This window comes from Pseudoliparis swirei, chromosome 23 (assembly GCF_029220125.1).
Source record: "Pseudoliparis swirei isolate HS2019 ecotype Mariana Trench chromosome 23, NWPU_hadal_v1, whole genome shotgun sequence".
NCBI lineage: Eukaryota > Metazoa > Chordata > Actinopteri > Perciformes > Liparidae > Pseudoliparis > Pseudoliparis swirei.
The window spans coordinates 3,638,752-3,656,041 of NC_079410.1; the positions used below are offsets into that span (position 1 = coordinate 3,638,752).

Genomic DNA, 17,290 nt, shown 5'->3' on the forward strand with positions numbered 1-17,290 from the left:
TTCTTTTTCTTTTTCCTCATCTCCTTCTTTTTCTTCCTCCTCTTCGTCTTCTTCATCTTCTTCTTCCTCTTCCTCTTCTTCTCCTTCTCTTCCTTCTCCTTCTTCTTCCTTCTCCTCATTTTCTTCTTCTTCTTCTTCTTCTTCTTCTTCTTCTTCTTCTTCTTCTTCTTCTTCTTCTTCTTCTTCTTCTTCTTCTTCTTCTGCTCCGCCCAGGTCACAGCAGCCCAGAGCTTCTTGTCCTCCTCTTGGTTGGCGAGCCGGACCCTGAAGGAGTCTTCCTCCTGCTGCCATCGGAGATGCTCCTCTTCATGCTCCTCTCCATGCTCCTCTCCATGCTCCTCTCCATGCTCCTCCAGGCTCCTCCATGCTCCTTCATGCTCCTCCATGCTCCTCAATGCTCCTCAATGCTCCTTCATGCTCCTCCAGGCTCCTCTTCATGCTCCTCTCCATGCTCCTCTCCATGCTCCTCTTCATGCTCCTCTTCATGCTCCTCTCCATGCTCCTCTCCATGCTCCTCTCCATGATCCTCTCCATGCTCCTCTCCATGCTCCTCTCCATGCTCCTCTTCATGCTCCTCTTCATGCTCCTCTCCATGCTCCTCTCCATGCCCCTCTTCATGCTCCTCTCCATGCTCCTCTACATGCTCCTCTTCATGCTCCTCTTCATGCTCCTCTCCATGCTCCTCCATGCTCCTCTTCATGCTCCTCTTCATGCTCCTCTCCATGCTCCTCTCATGCCCTCCATGCTCCTCTCCATGCCCTCCATGCTCCTCTTCATGCTCCTCTCCATGCTCCTCTTCATGCTCCTCTCATGATCCATGCTCCTCTCCATGCTCCTCTTCATGCTCCTCTCCATGCTCCTCTTCATGCTCCTCTCATGCTCCTCTTCATGCTCCTCTCATGCTCCTCTCCATGCTCCTCTCATGATCCTCTTCCATGCTCCTCTCATGCTCCTCTCATGCTCCTCTCCATGCTCCTCTCATGATCCTCTCATGCTCCTCTTCATGCTCCTCTTCATGCTCCTCTCCATGCTCCTCCATGATCCTCTTCATGCTCCTCTCCATGATCCTCTTCATGCTCCTCTTCATGCTCCTCTTCATGCTCCTCTCCATGCTCCTCTTCATGCTCCTCTCCATGCTCCTCTTCATGCTCCTCTTCATGCTCCTCTCCATGCTCCTCTCCATGATCCTCTTCATGCTCCTCTCCATGATCCTCCATGCTCCTCTTCATGCTCCTCTCATGCTCCTCTCATGCTCCTCTCCATGCTCCTCTACATGATCCTCTTCATGATCCTCTCCATGCTCCTCTCCATGCTCCTCTCCATGCTCCTCTCCATGCTCCTCTCCATGCTCCTCTCCATGCTCCTCTCCATGCTCCTCTTCATGCTCCTCTCCATGCTCCTCTCCATGATCCTCTTCATGCTCCTCTTCATGCTCCTCTCCATGCTCCTCTCCATGATCCTCTTCATGCTCCTCTTCATGCTCCTCTCCATGCTCCTCTCCATGCTCCTCTTCATGCTCCTCTACATGCTCCTCTCCATGCTCCTCTCCATGCTCCTCTCCATGCTCCTCTTCATGCTCCTCTTCATGCTCCTCTCCATGCTCCTCTACATGCTCCTCTACATGCTCCTCTTCATGCTCCTCTACATGCTCCTCTCCATGCTCCTCTTCATGCTCCTCTTCATGCTCCTCTCCATGCTCCTCTTCATGCTCCTCTCCATGATCCTCTCCATGCTCCTCTCCATGATCCTCTTCATGCTCCTCTTCATGCTCCTCTCCATGCTCCTCTTCATGCTCCTCTACATGCTCCTCTCCATGCTCCTCTTCATGCTCCTCTCCATGCTCCTCTTCATGATCCTCTTCATGCTCCTCTACATGCTCCTCTCCATGCTCCTCTCCATGATCCTCTTCATCCTCCTCTTCATGCTCCTCTCCATGCTCCTCTTCATGCTCCTCTTCATGCTCCTCTTCATGCTCCTCTACATGCTCCTCTTCATGCTCCTCTACATGCTCCTCTCCATGCTCCTCTTCATCCTCCTCTTCATGCTCCTCTACATGCTCCTCTCCATGCTCCTCTTCATGCTCCTCTACATGCTCCTCTCCATGCTCCTCTTCATCCTCCTCTTCATGATCCTCTCCATGCTCCTCTTCATGATCCTCTTCATGCTCCTCTTCATCCTCCTCTTCATGCTCCTCTTCATGCTCCTCTTCATGCTCCTCTTCATCCTCCTCTTCATGCTCCTCTTCATGCTCCCCTTCATGCATTTTTTATTAATCTTTAAAGTTGTTTTATATCTTTTCGTAGTCATTTTGATCCGTGATTGTTTTGCCCCTTCTTTTTGTGTGCATTATTTGTGTTGCACGTCTTTGTGGGTCTCCCCCGGTTGGAGGCCCCTGACTCTTTGGGGGCCCCTCTGCAGACACACACAGGAGACGTTGAGCGTCACACTTCCTGCTGCGTCTAAAATAACCGATGCTCATCCAGATTTATATTTAATTCAGAATGACGGCGGCTCGGGTTTCATTTTGCCCTGTTTTTGACTTTGTGTTGACAATTCTGCACAAGCCACGAGTCACTTAAAAAAACATGATGATGAAAGCAGAAAAGTAAAGTAAAGCTTAATATTTGTATTAAAAAAAATATAATATAAATATATCTCGTAGTTTTGGCCTCCGCGAGCAGGTTGATGTGCAAATATGTACAGCGTGTTTAACCCTTGTGTTGCCTTCGGGTCAATTTGACCCGATTCAATGTTTCACCCTCCTGTCGCCTTCGGGTCAATATGACCCGATTCAATGTGTAACCCTCCTGTTACCTTTATATTTACTAACATATTTTACCCTTGAGGTCAATATGACCCCAGCTATTAAAATCTCCAGAAAATTATTAGAATTAATATTGTTTTCCAAGTTTAAGTGTGAGGTACTTTATGTTTGTTTGTTGACTCCCGAAAGAACACCGACATTAAACATTGAATCGGGTCAAATTGACCCGAAGGCGAGAGGAGGGTTAAATATTGAATCGGGTCAAAATGACCCGAAGGCAACACAAGGGTTAAGAGAGAGCGAGAGGTGGAGAGGTCGACAGAGTGGGACAGTAAGAGGTGTTGGGGGCAGGGTACAAGTGTGTGTGTGTGTGTGTGTGTGTGTGAGGAGATGGTCCGGGGATTGAATTTCGGCCCGACAGCATTCCCCGAGTGTGAGAGCGAGTGACCTACAAACGAGCGTCAACTATCTGAACTCCACCCGGCGTCCGCAGATTAACGCCGCAGCAGCAGACCTCCTCCTCCTCCTCCTCCTCCTTCGTACCCGGACCGCCGCGATGAGAGCCTCGGTACACAGAAGAGGGGAAAGGTCAGACGGGATGGCGGCACCCTGAGGTGGAGAGGCGGCCGTGGTCGATCTCTGGAAGGTGTGATTGGTGTGAGGAGGTTTCACCGGGAGGACGACGCACCGGACCGGTGATGAGCGAGACGCCCGCCGCACGTACGGAGCTCTTTATACGCACGATTTATTTACTGTATGGAAGATAGTGTGGGAGCTAAATACATCTTCTCTTTGAATTACATAGTGTGTTTTAATTATTTCATCACACAATTCAAGCAAATACAAAGAACTGTAGCATTTTATTTTTGTGTTTATTTTCAGCTGAAATTTTGTTTTGAATATTTCTATCAAATTAAAATATTCTGGTAAATAAAAAGTTAGAGAGGATGTGTTCCTATATGACAAAACCTCTCAACTAAGAGACAATTTCATACACATTCTGCTTTGTTTGATCAGTGTTTTCATTATTTTATAGCACACTGTAGCGTGATCTATACTCTGTTCATATTCTGTTTATTTTCAGTTGGAATTGACGGGGAAAAAACTGGAGAAATTTAGATTTGATTTTTTAATAAATTAAAATATTCCAGGAAATAAAGTGTAGAGTTGAGGATGTGTTCTGACGACAAAACCTCCCAACTAAGGGATAATTTATTCCATTACATGTCATTTAGAAGACGCTTTTATCCAAAGCGACTTACAATAAGTGCATTTCAACCTAGAGTACAAACTAAGAACAACAAGAATACAGGAAGTAACATTTCCTCAACATAGTCGAACTACAAAAGCACCATAATAAGAGCCATTTAAGTGCCACTGAAGTGCAAATCTGTGTTTTAATCCAGATATAGTCGGAACAGGTGTGTTTTCAGTTTCCGGCGGAAGATGTAAAGACTTTCTGCTGTCCTGATGTCAGTGGGGAGCTCGTTCCACCACTGATTTATTTCTTATTCATAACCTCCATGTGCTTTTGTTTTTGGCTCTTACTTTCAGATGTTTACCCTGTTTCGGTTGTTTCGTTCACAGAGTGAAGAGGCGAGAAAATATAGACGAGAACCAACGAGAGAGACTGAGCGATGGATGATCAAGACAAAGGAGGAGGAGGAGGAGGAGGAGGAGGAGGGCAGACAAAAGAAAACCAGAAGGCCGAGGAGGTCGGCGACGAAGAGAAGTGGACCAAAGACAAGCACAACAAGCTGGAGAAGGAAATCGGCGGCAAGGAGCCGAGCGATGGCGATGGCGATGGCGATGGCGGCGGCGGCGAGGTCAAGAAGGAGAAGCGCCGCTGGACGCTGGCGGAGCGGCTGGCCATCAACGTGTCGGGGATGCGCTACGAGACCCACGTCCGCACCCTCGCCCAGTTCCCCGACTCCCTGCTGGGCGACCCCCGCCGCCGCCTCCGCTACTTCGACCCCGTGCGCAACGAGCTCTTCCTGGACCGCAGCCGCATCTGCTTCGACGCCATCCTGTACTTCTACCAGTCGGGCGGGAGGCTGCGGCGGCCCGCCAACGTGCCCCTGGACATGTTCCTGGAGGAGCTGCGCTTCTACGAGCTCGGCGAGGAGACCATCGACCGGTACAAGGCGGACGAAGGCTTCCCCAAGGAGGAGGAGCGGCCCTTGCCCGCCAACGCCCTGCAGCGGCACCTCTGGATGCTGTTCGAGTATCCGGAGTCCTCCAGCGGGGCGAGGATCATCGCCATCATCAGCGTCATGGTCATCGTGCTCTCCATCCTCATCTTCTGCCTGGAGACTCTGCCCGAGTTCAGGAACGAGAAGGAGCTGCGGGAGGTGAGAGAAGAAGGGCGGTGGTCACGTACGGAGGGAGCCGATAGGCCGACACCGCGAGATGAGGTGAACGTGGGGCGACGAGGTGTCACCGTGTGGAACATAAACCAGCTCCTGCAGGCAGAAGGGGGCGAGGAACCCTCGGGGACGGGGAGAAACATCTCAGCTCAGACTTAAGATTGAGGGAAAGCAGCGCAGAGGGAAGGGGAGGCGAGGGTTTTATTTTGGACATGTCGTAAAATCTGATCCACTCAGATCGAGGCGAAGGTGATGAGGAGGGCAGTTAAAGATGAAAAAAACAAGAGCGAGGAAAGACGAGTGCGGGCATGCAGCGCGTTGGACCGGAGGTCCACGCCGCACAGATGATATGCCTCGTCGGGCCACTGGGGGATGACTGCCAGGAGCCACGAAGCGCATTCGGGGTTCGAGGGGATACTTCAGAAGTTATCGAGAAGAGAGAGAGAGAGAGAGAGAGCGTGGAAAAAAGGCGTGTGAAGTGAACGGAAGGAGAGGAGATGACCTTGTCAGTCTCACGTTACCCCTTGGAGAGCAAACATGGCTAAATATAGATGGAAGGACAACCCTAAGATCACATCAACACATACACGAAGGTCCGTATTAATAAACTCGGTGACTCATCGGCTACAAGCCTGAAAAACAGGACGGAGCGGCGGCTCCTGAGGCCCGGAGACGAGGAACATTCTGGAGGTTTCGGGGGTTATTGGTGCTGAAGACAAGTTACGTGTCTTTTAAATAGCTTATCTAGCATCTATTTGATAGTTTCGCCTCCGCCCTAGTACGATTTAAGCGAACAGGCCCGGTTAGCTCTGTCAGCACCGTTAGCGCCGTTAGCACCGCTGATACGTTAAAATGCTCCAAAGCTGCAACGTTGCACTCGTTTTACTTTGTCTCTCTACTCTTCGTAACATCTTTACTCCACCGCTCATTTTTAGTCGTTACCGCACAACCTCGGTTTACGCGAGTTAGCCCCGCGGCCCACTGTCACGCAACATCGACACGCATTACAAATGGCCACCCACTCTGACCGCCCTGCTGCTATACGTTTATTACCTTCGCATTGAAAATGCCGGAAGGTCATGTTTTGATCGCCGTGTATTTATTTATTTATTTGTATGCGTGTTATTCTCAAAACTCAAAAAGTATTCAACCGAATCGCATGAAATTTGGTGGGATGATTGTTTATTATCCGGGGACCAGTTGATTAGATTTTGGGATCGATCGGGTCAAAGGTCAAGGTCAAAGGTCATGAACAGGTCAAATCTTCTTGAATCACATGGAATTTGGTGGGATGATTGGTTATTATCCGGGGACCATTTGATTAGATTTTGGGATCAATCGGGTCAAAGGTCAAGGTCAAGGTCATGGAAAGGTCAAAATCTTCTTTTTACCATAGCAAGATACATTTTTGTCCAATTGGCATGCAACTAATGCCAAAATGTTCATAATTCAATGCCCAAGCTTGTGATATGCGAAGGTATGCGCTCTACCGAGTGCCCGTTCTAGTTTAAATAAGGAAATGTCCCGTTCGACTTCCCTTCTCCTCCCATGGGCTGCGAGCGCCGGCGCGCCAATTGTGTTTGTTTGCGCTAGCATGCCGACATTCGCTAGTTATCGTCGAAGCGCAAGCTAAGCAGCTTCTCTGGGATCTGCGAATGCTTGTGATATATTCGTCGAGGTATTTCAGTCTGACAGCCAGACCGAGCCCGGCGTTCCGGTTATTAAAGTAACGGGGAAGCTCTGGACGTCGTCCAGCTGTCACCCGAGCTGCTGAAATTCTCTAGCGGCGGCAGAAATCTCAGAGGCGGAGATCTCTAAAAACTGGACTCCGGTGAGAAGCGCCCAACTTTTCCAATGACGCAATGCCAAGCCGTGTGAAGTTGATAAATGTTGCAGACAGTTCTGTCGGCGGAAAAGAGACTCGAGGGCGCGAGGGAAACACATCAAACATATTAATGCGTAGCGTAGGGGACAACATGGCCGCCGGTAGCTCGGAGAAACTCGATCTAACTCTTTCAAAGACACTAATGCCCAACCATGTCAAACCTGCAGCGACTTCCCGGAAATAAAAACAAGCATCCCAGTTAAACGAAGTGTCGGATGGCTCGGAGTCCGGGCGCTGTAACGCAACCCGGACGTCACATGAACTTAATATATTTTTGAAAGCGTTTAAATATAGAGAAACCGAATTTATACAAGAGGAAAATGGAGTGAGGAGTGAAAATGGAGAAGGAGGGGAAAGTTAGCACCGTATCGCAGATCTCACGGGCTCCACCGGACCCCCCGATGACAGGTGTCATACCGCCAATGTGCTGAGGGCAAACTTTAAGAATCATTGCCTCATCTCGCCGATCCTTGTTTCCTCTCCCGTAAACATCGTCTCCATGGAGACGTCCATGGTAGCCTCACCTTCCCCCTCCGTTTACTCTCATATCTCACCTCGTGTTTGAGGAACAGAATTGGTTTTATGTGCCAACTTTAACCACTTTCCCCCCCCCCCCCCCCCCCACCGTCATGTGTTGTTGTTTTACAGCAATTCATCCCCATGCCTCACCCCACCATCGCCAACGAAACCATCCTGGTCCCGCCGGCCTTCAACCCCTTCCAGGACCCCTTCTTCATCGTGGAGACCATCTGCATCATCTGGTTCTCCTTCGAGCTGACGGTGCGCTTGATCTGCGCCCCGAACAAGGTGCACTTCTTCAAGGACGTCATGAACACCATCGACTTCTTCGCCATCTTTCCCTACTTCGTCACGCTGGGCACGGAGATGGCCAAGGACGACGACACGCCGCCCTCCATGTCCCTGGCCCTCATCCGGATCATCCGGCTGGTGAGGGTCTTCAGGATCTTCAAGCTCTCGCGTCACTCCAAGGGCCTCCAGATCCTGGGCCAGACGCTGAAGGCCAGCCTGCGGGAGCTCGCCCTGCTCATCTTCTTCCTCTTCATCGGAGTCATCATCTTCTCCAGCGCCGCCTACTTCGCGGAGGTGGACAGCCCCAACACGGCGTTCACCAGCATCCCCGAGGCGTTCTGGTGGGCCGTGGTGACCATGACGACGGTGGGCTACGGGGACATGTACCCGGAGACGGTCGGGGGCAAGCTGGTGGGCTCCATGTGCGCCATCGCCGGCGTGCTCACCATCTCGCTGCCGGTGCCCGTCATCGTGTCCAACTTCAGCTACTTCTACCACCGCGAGTCGGAGTGCGAGGAGCCGACGGGCCACACCCACGTGTCCACGTCGCTGTGGGACGGCGAGGAAGAGGAAGAGGGGGAGTACGAGGAAGAAGGGGAGGACGAGGGGCACGAACACACGGGAGATCACACCCTGCTGCGCGGGCTGAACAGCAGGGGGATCTGCCCGCCGCTCAACGGCGCCCTCCTGGCGGGGCTTTGCACCGGACAGGAAGCTGGCGGTCGCAGAGGGATGAACTTCGTCCTCAACGAAAACCTGGTGACTCAGGTTTGAGGAAGAGGAGATCGGACATTTAGCGCACGAGGAAAACTACAACGTGCACACAAAGACTCTCATTTGAGGCTTTTTTTTGCTTGGTTTTGTTTGACTTTTCTTTTTCTTCTTTTTTTTACAGTTAAAATCTGTTTTTCTCATTGAATGAATAAAAATATGATGTTTTGAAAAAGACTGCAGGTTGTTTGACAAAACGTACCGCTTTGTTTAAGACACGGCCAGAAGAATATATATATATATGTAGATATATATATATATATATATATATGTATATATATATGTGTATATATGTGTATATATATAGAAATGTGTATATATATGTATATATATATATGTCGATATATATAAATATAAATGTGTATATATATGTGGATATATATATATATATATTCCACCTGCTGCACGTTAAAGTAGATTTTAACTTATTTTTGCTCGTTTTGGGTGAGAACATTTTAATGATTTAGACAAATGGTAAAAGTTTCAGCCATTGCTTCATTTTACGGGTCTGTAATTTCCTGGGAAGTTTTCTGAAATTAACTGTAATATAGGAAATTAGGAATTTCCATGAAAGAAAAGCCTTGATTTGAGTAAGTCAATATCCAAGTTAATATTTAATATTTATTCAGTCCATAATATACATATGTATATACATATATATATATATATGTAAACTTCATAGAGAACCCGTAATATGAAGCGTTAGCAAGTGACAGTTGCAGCTTGGAAAGCAGGTTAAATAAGTAAATAAATATATTTATGTTGACTGTGCAGTAGATGGACGATGCTGGATGAACATTTGAGGAATCTGTAAATGTTTTAAGAAACAGAAAAAGAAAAGTGTGGCGAAAATCTCCAAATGTAACAATGAAAATTACACCACGTTATCAAATGTGTCTGTGTGTGTAATGTGTTGCAGAGGCGCGACAATGTAAAGCGCGAGCCCCCCCCCCCCCCCATGTGACATGTGACACCGTACGGGAGCTAAACGTCCAGCGAGGCGTTCAGGTGCCCATGTGCTCGTCAGAGTAATGGCAGAAATGCACCGCTTGTAATCTGGTCGCTGACGTCGACCCCAAAGAGACCGTATGTCACACACGGCGGCGTCATGGATACGGCCCGGGCACGTGTGTGTGTGTGTGTGTGTGTGTGTGTGTGTGTGTGTGTGGAGGGACTCGACGAGCCGGCTGACATGTTTCTACCGTGGCGGGAGGCCGAAGCCACGCGGACGTGGCGACTGAGGACACCTTTCCCTCTTGAACTACTGCCTTTAAAACCACTTTTACTTTTTTAAGTTCTGATTTCTGATTTCGCTAAAAGTGAAGGATAATTTATGAGTTTCTGTTTCTTTGAGAGCTTCTTTGTTTAACTTTGTAACAATGAACTATAAACGGTCAAATGTTCCATTATCGTGTCTCTGCCTTGAATCCCAAGTGTTCAAAGAGCTGCAGGGCCGAGTCCCGGAGCCCCGATGCTTTTAAATGTGTTGGCTTGTTTTCATTAGTTTTTGGTTAAAGCTCTGAAATAAGTTATATGTGGTTCATTGTTGTTGCACACAAGCTAGAGAGGATTCTATGTTTTGTATTAGTCAGTAGAAACCGCAAACTCGTGAAGCTTTTACGTGGCTTAAAAAAAGCGGGAAAAATGTGACACGAGTCGCGTTTCACAGGGAAGTCATGTGACCGGGGGAAGGGGGGGGGGGCGGGGGTTATAAGCTAACGTTAACATTTTCTACATTTATTATCTCGCTCAACAAAACTTTTTGTGTTTTCTGTATAACTTGATGTTTTTTGTGGCTTCCTGTTCGGCCTGCAGGAAGTATGTCGTCTCTGAGGAAGAATCCATCGGATGCTTTCTGAGAGTCAACTTAGTGACGTCATCCTTCTTTATCTACATCTTTACAGGTGTTTCATTCTCCCTGTGAGAAGTTCTAAATGCTCTTACAGCAGCGTCTCACTGTCGATCCACCGCGTTCACCCCACTGCAACACGGCTCCAAGCAGCACGAGCATCAAGTGGAAGATTTATTTAAATAAGAAGCAGATCAAATGGTTGTTTTACAGGATTTTGATGCTTTTTTGCTAAATTCTCGTCACTGTTTGAACTGATGTGAATTTGTACGCAGACTTGACTGAGAACCTTTTCTACGTCGTTGTGACCGTGTGTCTGTCTGCGCCCTGCGCACGCAGATGAGCTTCAACCCACACGCATGTCCTCCTTTGTTGAGGAAAGATCGTATTTCAATCACTCGGTTATGGATTTTACATTATTCTCTACATGTCACATTGTGCTCTACATGTTACATTGTGCTCTAAATGTTACATTGTACTCTACATGTTACATTGTGCTCTAAATGTTACATTGTACTCTACATGTTACATTGTTCTCTACATGTTACATTGTTCTCTACATGATACATTGTACTCTACATGTTACATTGTACTCTACATGTTACATTGTACTCTACATGTTACATTGTTCTCCACATGTTCCACTGTGTTCTCTACATGTTACATTGTGCTCTACATGTTACATTGTTCTCTACATGTTACATTGTACTCTACATGTTACATTGTTCTCTACATGTTACATTGTTCTCTACATGTTACATTGTTCTTTACATGTTACATTGTCCTCTACATGTTACATTGTACTCTACATGTTACATTGTGCTCTACATGTTACATTATTCTCTACATGTTACATTGTGCTCTACATGTTACATTGTACTCTACATGTTACATTGTTCTCTACATGTTCCACTGTGTTCTCTACATGTTACATTGTATTCTACATGTTACATTGTGCTCTACATGTTACATTGTATTCTACATGTTACATTGTTCTCTACATGTTACATTGTTCTCTACATGTTACATTGTATTCTACATGTTACATTGTTCTCTACATGTTAAATTGTTCTCTACATGTCACATTGTTCTCTACATGTTACATTGTTCTCTACATGTTACATTGTTCTCTACATGTCACATTGTTCTCTACATGATACATTGTACTCTACATGTTACATTGTTCTCTACATGTTCCACTGTGTTCTCTACATGTTACATTGTGCTCTACATGTTACATTGTTCTCTACATGTAACATTGTACTCTACATGTTACATTGTTCTCTACATGTTACATTGTTCTCTACATGTTACATTGTTCTTTACATGTTACATTGTCCTCTACATGTTACATTGTACTCTACATGTTACATTGTTCTCTACATGTTACATTGTATTCTACATGTTACATTGTGCTCTACATGTTACATTGTATTCTACATGTTACATTGTTCTCTACATGTTACATTGTTCTCTACATGTCACATTGTTCTCTACATGTTACATTGTTCTCTACATGTCACATTGTTCTCTACATGATACATTGTACTCTACATGTTACATTGTACTCTACATGTTACATTGTTCTCTACATGTTCCACTGTGTTCTCTACATGTTACATTGTGCTCTACATGTTACATTGTTCTCTACATGTAACATTGTACTCTACATGTTACATTGTTCTCTACATGTTACATTGTACTCTACATGATACATTGTACTCTACATGTTACATTGTACTCTACATGTTACATTGTACTCTACATGTTACATTGTTCTCCACATGTTCCACTGTGTTCTCTACATGTTACATTGTGCTCTACATGTTACATTGTTCTCTACATGTTACATTGTGCTCTACATGTTACATTGTTCTCTACATGTTACATTGTACTCTACATGTTACATTGTTCTCTACATGTTACATTGTTCTTTACATGTTACATTGTCCTCTACATGTTACATTGTACTCTACATGTTACATTGTGCTCTACATGTTACATTGTATTCTACATGTTACATTGTTCTCTACATGTTACATTGTTCTCTACATGTTACATTGTATTCTACATGTTACATTGTTCTCTACATGTTACATTGTTCTCTACATGTCACATTGTTCTCTACATGTTACATTGTTCTCTACATGTCACATTGTTCTCTACATGATACATTGTACTCTACATGATACATTGTACTCTACATGTTACATTGTACTCTACATGTTACATTGTTCTCTACATGTTCCACTGTGTTCTCTACATGTTACATTGTTCTCTACATGTAACATTGTACTCTACATGTTACATTGTTCTCTACATGTTACATTGTTCTCTACATGATACATTGTACTCTACATGTTACATTGTACTCTACATGTTACATTGTACTCTACATGTTACATTGTTCTCCACATGTTCCACTGTGTTCTCTACATGTTACATTGTGCTCTACATGTTACATTGTTCTCTACATGTTACATTGTACTCTACATGTTACATTGTGCTCTACATGTTACATTGTTCTCTACATGTTACATTGTACTCTACATGTTACATTGTTCTCTACATGTTACATTGTTCTCTACATGTTACATTGTTCTCTACATGTTACATTGTTCTTTACATGTTACATTGTCCTCTACATGTTACATTGTACTCTACATGTTACATTGTGCTCTACATGTTACATTGTTCTCTACATGTTACATTGTTCTCTACATGTTCCACTGTGTTCTCTACATGTTACATTGTTCTCTACATGTTACATTGTGCTCTACATGTTACATTGTATTCTACATGTTACATTGTTCTCTACATGTTACATTGTATTCTACATGTTACATTGTTCTCTACATGTTACATTGTTCTCTACATGTCACATTGTTCTCTACATGTTACATTGTTCTCTACATGTTACATTGTTCTCTACATGTCACATTGTTCTCTACATGATACATTGTACTCTACATGTTACATTGTACTCTACATGTTACATTGTTCTCTACATGTTCCACTGTGTTCTCTACATGTTACATTGTGCTCTACATGTTACATTGTTCTCTACATGTAACATTGTACTCTACATGTTACATTGTTCTCTACATGTTACATTGTTCTCTACATGTTACATTGTTCTTTACATGTTACATTGTCCTCTACATGTTACATTGTACTCTACATGTTCCACTGTGTTCTCTACATGTTACATTGTGCTCTACATGTTACATTGTTCTCTACATGTAACATTGTACTCCACATGTTACATTGTTCTCTACATGTCACATTGTTCTCTACATGTTAAATTGTTCTCTACATGTTATTGTTCTCTACATGTTACATTGTTCTTTACATGTTACATTGTCCTCTACATGTTACATTGCACTCTACATGTTACATTGTTCTCTACATGTTACATTGTTCTCTACATGTTACATTGTTCTCTACATGTCACATTATTCTCTACATGTTACATTGTTCTCTACATGTTACATTGTACTCTACATGTTACATTGTACTCTACATGTTACATTGTTCTCTACATGTTACATTGTTCTCTACATGTTACATTGTACTCTCCATGTTACATTGTTCTCTACATGTTACATTGTGCTCTACATGTTACATTGTTCTCTACATGTTACATTGTACTCTACATGTTACATTGTTCTCTACATGTTACATTGTTCTCTACATGTTACATTGTACTCTACATGTTACATTGTTCTCTACATGTTACATTGTATTCTACATGTTACATTGTACTCTACATGTTACATTGTTCTCTACATGATACATTGTACTCTACATGTTACATTGTGCTCGACATGTTCCACTGTGTGCTCTACATGTTACATTGTACTCTACATGTTACATTGTGCTCTACATGTTACATTGTTCTCTACATGTTACATTGTTCTCTCCATGTTACATTGTATTCTACAAGTTACATTGTACTCTACATGTTACATTGTTCTCTACATGTTACATTATTCTCTACATGATACATTGTACTCTACATGTTACATTGTGCTCGACATGTTCCACTGTGCTCTACATGTTACATTGTGCTCTACATGTTACATTGTGCTCTACATGTTACATTATTCTCTACATGTTACATTGTTCTCTACATGTTACATTGTGCTCTACATGTTACATTGTACTCTACATATTACATTGTTCTCTACATGTTACATTGTACTCTACATATTACATTGTTCTCTACATGTTACATTGTACTCTACATGTTACATTGTTCTCTACATGTTACATTGTTCTCTACATGTTACATTGTGCTCTACATCTTACATTGCACTCTACATGTTACATTGTGCTCTACATGTTCCACTGTGTGCTCTACCTGTTACATTGTTCTCTACATGTTACATTGTTCTCTACATGTTACATTGTACTCTACATGTTACATTGTGCTCTACATGTTACATTGTGCTCTACATGTTCCAGTGTGCTCTACATGAAACATTGTGCTCTACATGTTACATTGTGCTCTACATGTTACATTGTTCTCTACATGTTACATTGCGCTCGACATGTTCCACTGTGTGCTCTACATGTTACATTGTGCTCTACATGTTACATTGTGCTCTACATGTTACATTGTTCTCTACATGTTACATTGTGCTCGACATGTTCCACTGTGTGCTCTACATGTTACATTGTACCCTACATGTTACATTGTGCTCTACATGTTACATTGTGCTCGGCATGTTCCACTGTGTGCTCTACATGTTACATTGTGCTCTACATGTTACATTGTGCTCTACATGTTACATTGTTCTCTACATATTACATTGTGCTCTACATGTTACATTGTTCTCTACATGTTACATTGTTCTCTACATGTTACATTGTACTCTACATGTTACATTGTGCTCTACATGTTACATTGTGCTCGACATGTTCCACTGTGTGCTCTACATGTTACATTGTGCTCTACATGTTACATTGTACTCTACATGTTACATTGCACTCTACATGTTACATTGTACTCTACATGATACATTGTACTCTACATGTTACATTGTTCTCTACATGTTACATTGTTCTCTACATGTTACATTGTGCTCTACATGTTACATTGTGCTCTACATGTTACATTGTTCTCTACATGTTACATTGTGCTCTACATGTTACATTGTTCTCTACATGTTACATTGTACTCTACATGTTACATTGTACTCTACATGATACATTGTGCTCTACATGTTATTGTTCTCTACATGTTACATTGTACTCTCCATGTTACATTGTGCTCTACATGTTACATTGTGCTCGACATGTTCCACTGTGTGCTCTACATGTTACATTGTGCTCTACATGTTACATTGTACTCTACATGTTACATTGCACTCTACATGTTACATTGTACTCTACATGATACATTGTTCTCTACATGTTACATTGTTATCTACATGTTACATTGTGCTCTACATGTTACATTGTGCTCTACATGTTACATTGTTCTCTACATGTTACATTGTACTCTACATGTTACATTGTACTCTACATGATACATTGTGCTCTACATGTTATTGTTCTCTACATGTTACATTGTACTCTCCATGTTACATTGTGCTCTACATGTTACATTGTTCTCTACATGTTACATTGTTTTCTACATGTTACATTGTGCTCTACATGTTACATTGTGCTCGACATGTTCCACTGTGTGCTCTACATGTTACATTGTTCTCTACATGTTACATTGCGCTCGACATGTTCCACTGTGTGCTCTACATGTTACATTGTGCTCTACATGTTACATTGTTCTCTACATGTTACATTGTGCTCGAGATGTTCCACTGTGTGCTCTACATGTTACATTGTGCTCTACATGTTACATTGTTCTCTACATGTTACATTGTGCTCGACATGTTCCACTGTGTGCTCTACATGTTACATTGTGCTCTACATGTTACATTGTGCTCGACATGTTCCACTGTGTGCTCTACATGTTACATTGTGCTCTACATGTTACATTGTGTTCTACATGTTACATTGTTCTCTACATATTACATTGTGCTCTACATGTTACATTGTTCTCTACATGTTACATTGTTCTCTACATGTTACATTGTTCTCTACATGTTACATTGTACTCTACATGTTACATTGTGCTCTACATGTTACATTGTGCTCGACATGTTCCACTGTGTGCTCTACATGTTACATTGTGCTCTACATGTTACATTGTACTCTACATGTTACATTGCACTCTACATGTTACATTGTACTCTACATGATACATTGTTCTCTACATGTTACATTGTGCTCTACATGTTACATTGTACTCTACATGTTACATTGTGCTCTACATGTTACAGTGTGCTCGACATGTTCCACTGTGTGCTCTACATGTTACATTGTGCTCTACATGTTACATTGTACTCTACATGTTACATTGTTCTCTACATGTTACATTGTGCTCTACATGTTCCACCGTGTGCTCTACATGTTACATTGTGCTCTACATGTTCCACCGTGTGCTCTACATGTTACATTGTGCTCTACATGTTCCACATTGTGCTCTACATGTTCCACCGTGTGCTCTACATGTTAGATTGTGCTCTACATGTTACATTGTGCTCTACATGTTACATTGTGCTCTACATGTTCCACTGTGTGCTATCCATGTTACATTGTGCTCTACATGTTCCACCGTGTGCTCTACATGTTCCACCGTGTGCTCTACATGTTCCACCGTGTGCTCTACATGTTCCACCGTGTGCTCTGCATGTGATGAGCGATCCCGCCACTAGATGTCAGACTCCGTTGTGAAACCAGGACGTCTGTCTCACTCCGGCTGCCGCTGGGTTTAATTT

The 17,290-nt window shown here is 43.6% G+C and overlaps 1 protein-coding gene across 2 annotated transcripts; it reads left to right on the top strand.

Moving 5' to 3' along the window:
- The first annotated feature begins 3,273 nt into the window (after positions 1–3,273).
- On the top strand, positions 3,274–8,809 carry kcna7 (potassium voltage-gated channel, shaker-related subfamily, member 7). 2 transcript variants are annotated; one of them, XM_056407132.1, is made up of 3 exons: positions 3,274–3,484; positions 4,352–5,115; positions 7,664–8,809. In XM_056407132.1, exons 2-3 carry the CDS (start codon positions 4,402–4,404, stop codon positions 8,597–8,599), a joined length of 1,650 nt encoding a protein of 549 aa, XP_056263107.1. In that variant the 5' UTR covers positions 3,274–3,484; positions 4,352–4,401; the 3' UTR covers positions 8,600–8,809. The 2 variants fall into 2 exon arrangements, with proteins under 2 accessions (XP_056263107.1, XP_056263108.1); XM_056407133.1 differs by lacking the exon at positions 3,274–3,484 and having other exon boundaries at positions 4,012–5,115.
- Positions 8,810–17,290: the final 8,481 nt, after the last annotated feature.

Coding starts and splice junctions, on each gene's coding strand:
- kcna7 (XM_056407132.1), top strand. CDS start 4,402: ATGGATGATCAAGACAAAGGAGGAGGAGGAGGAGGAGGAGGAGGAGGG. Junction 5,116..7,663: donor ACGAGAAGGAGCTGCGGGAG/GTGAGAGAAGAA, acceptor GTTGTTTTACAG/CAATTCATCCCCATGCCTCA.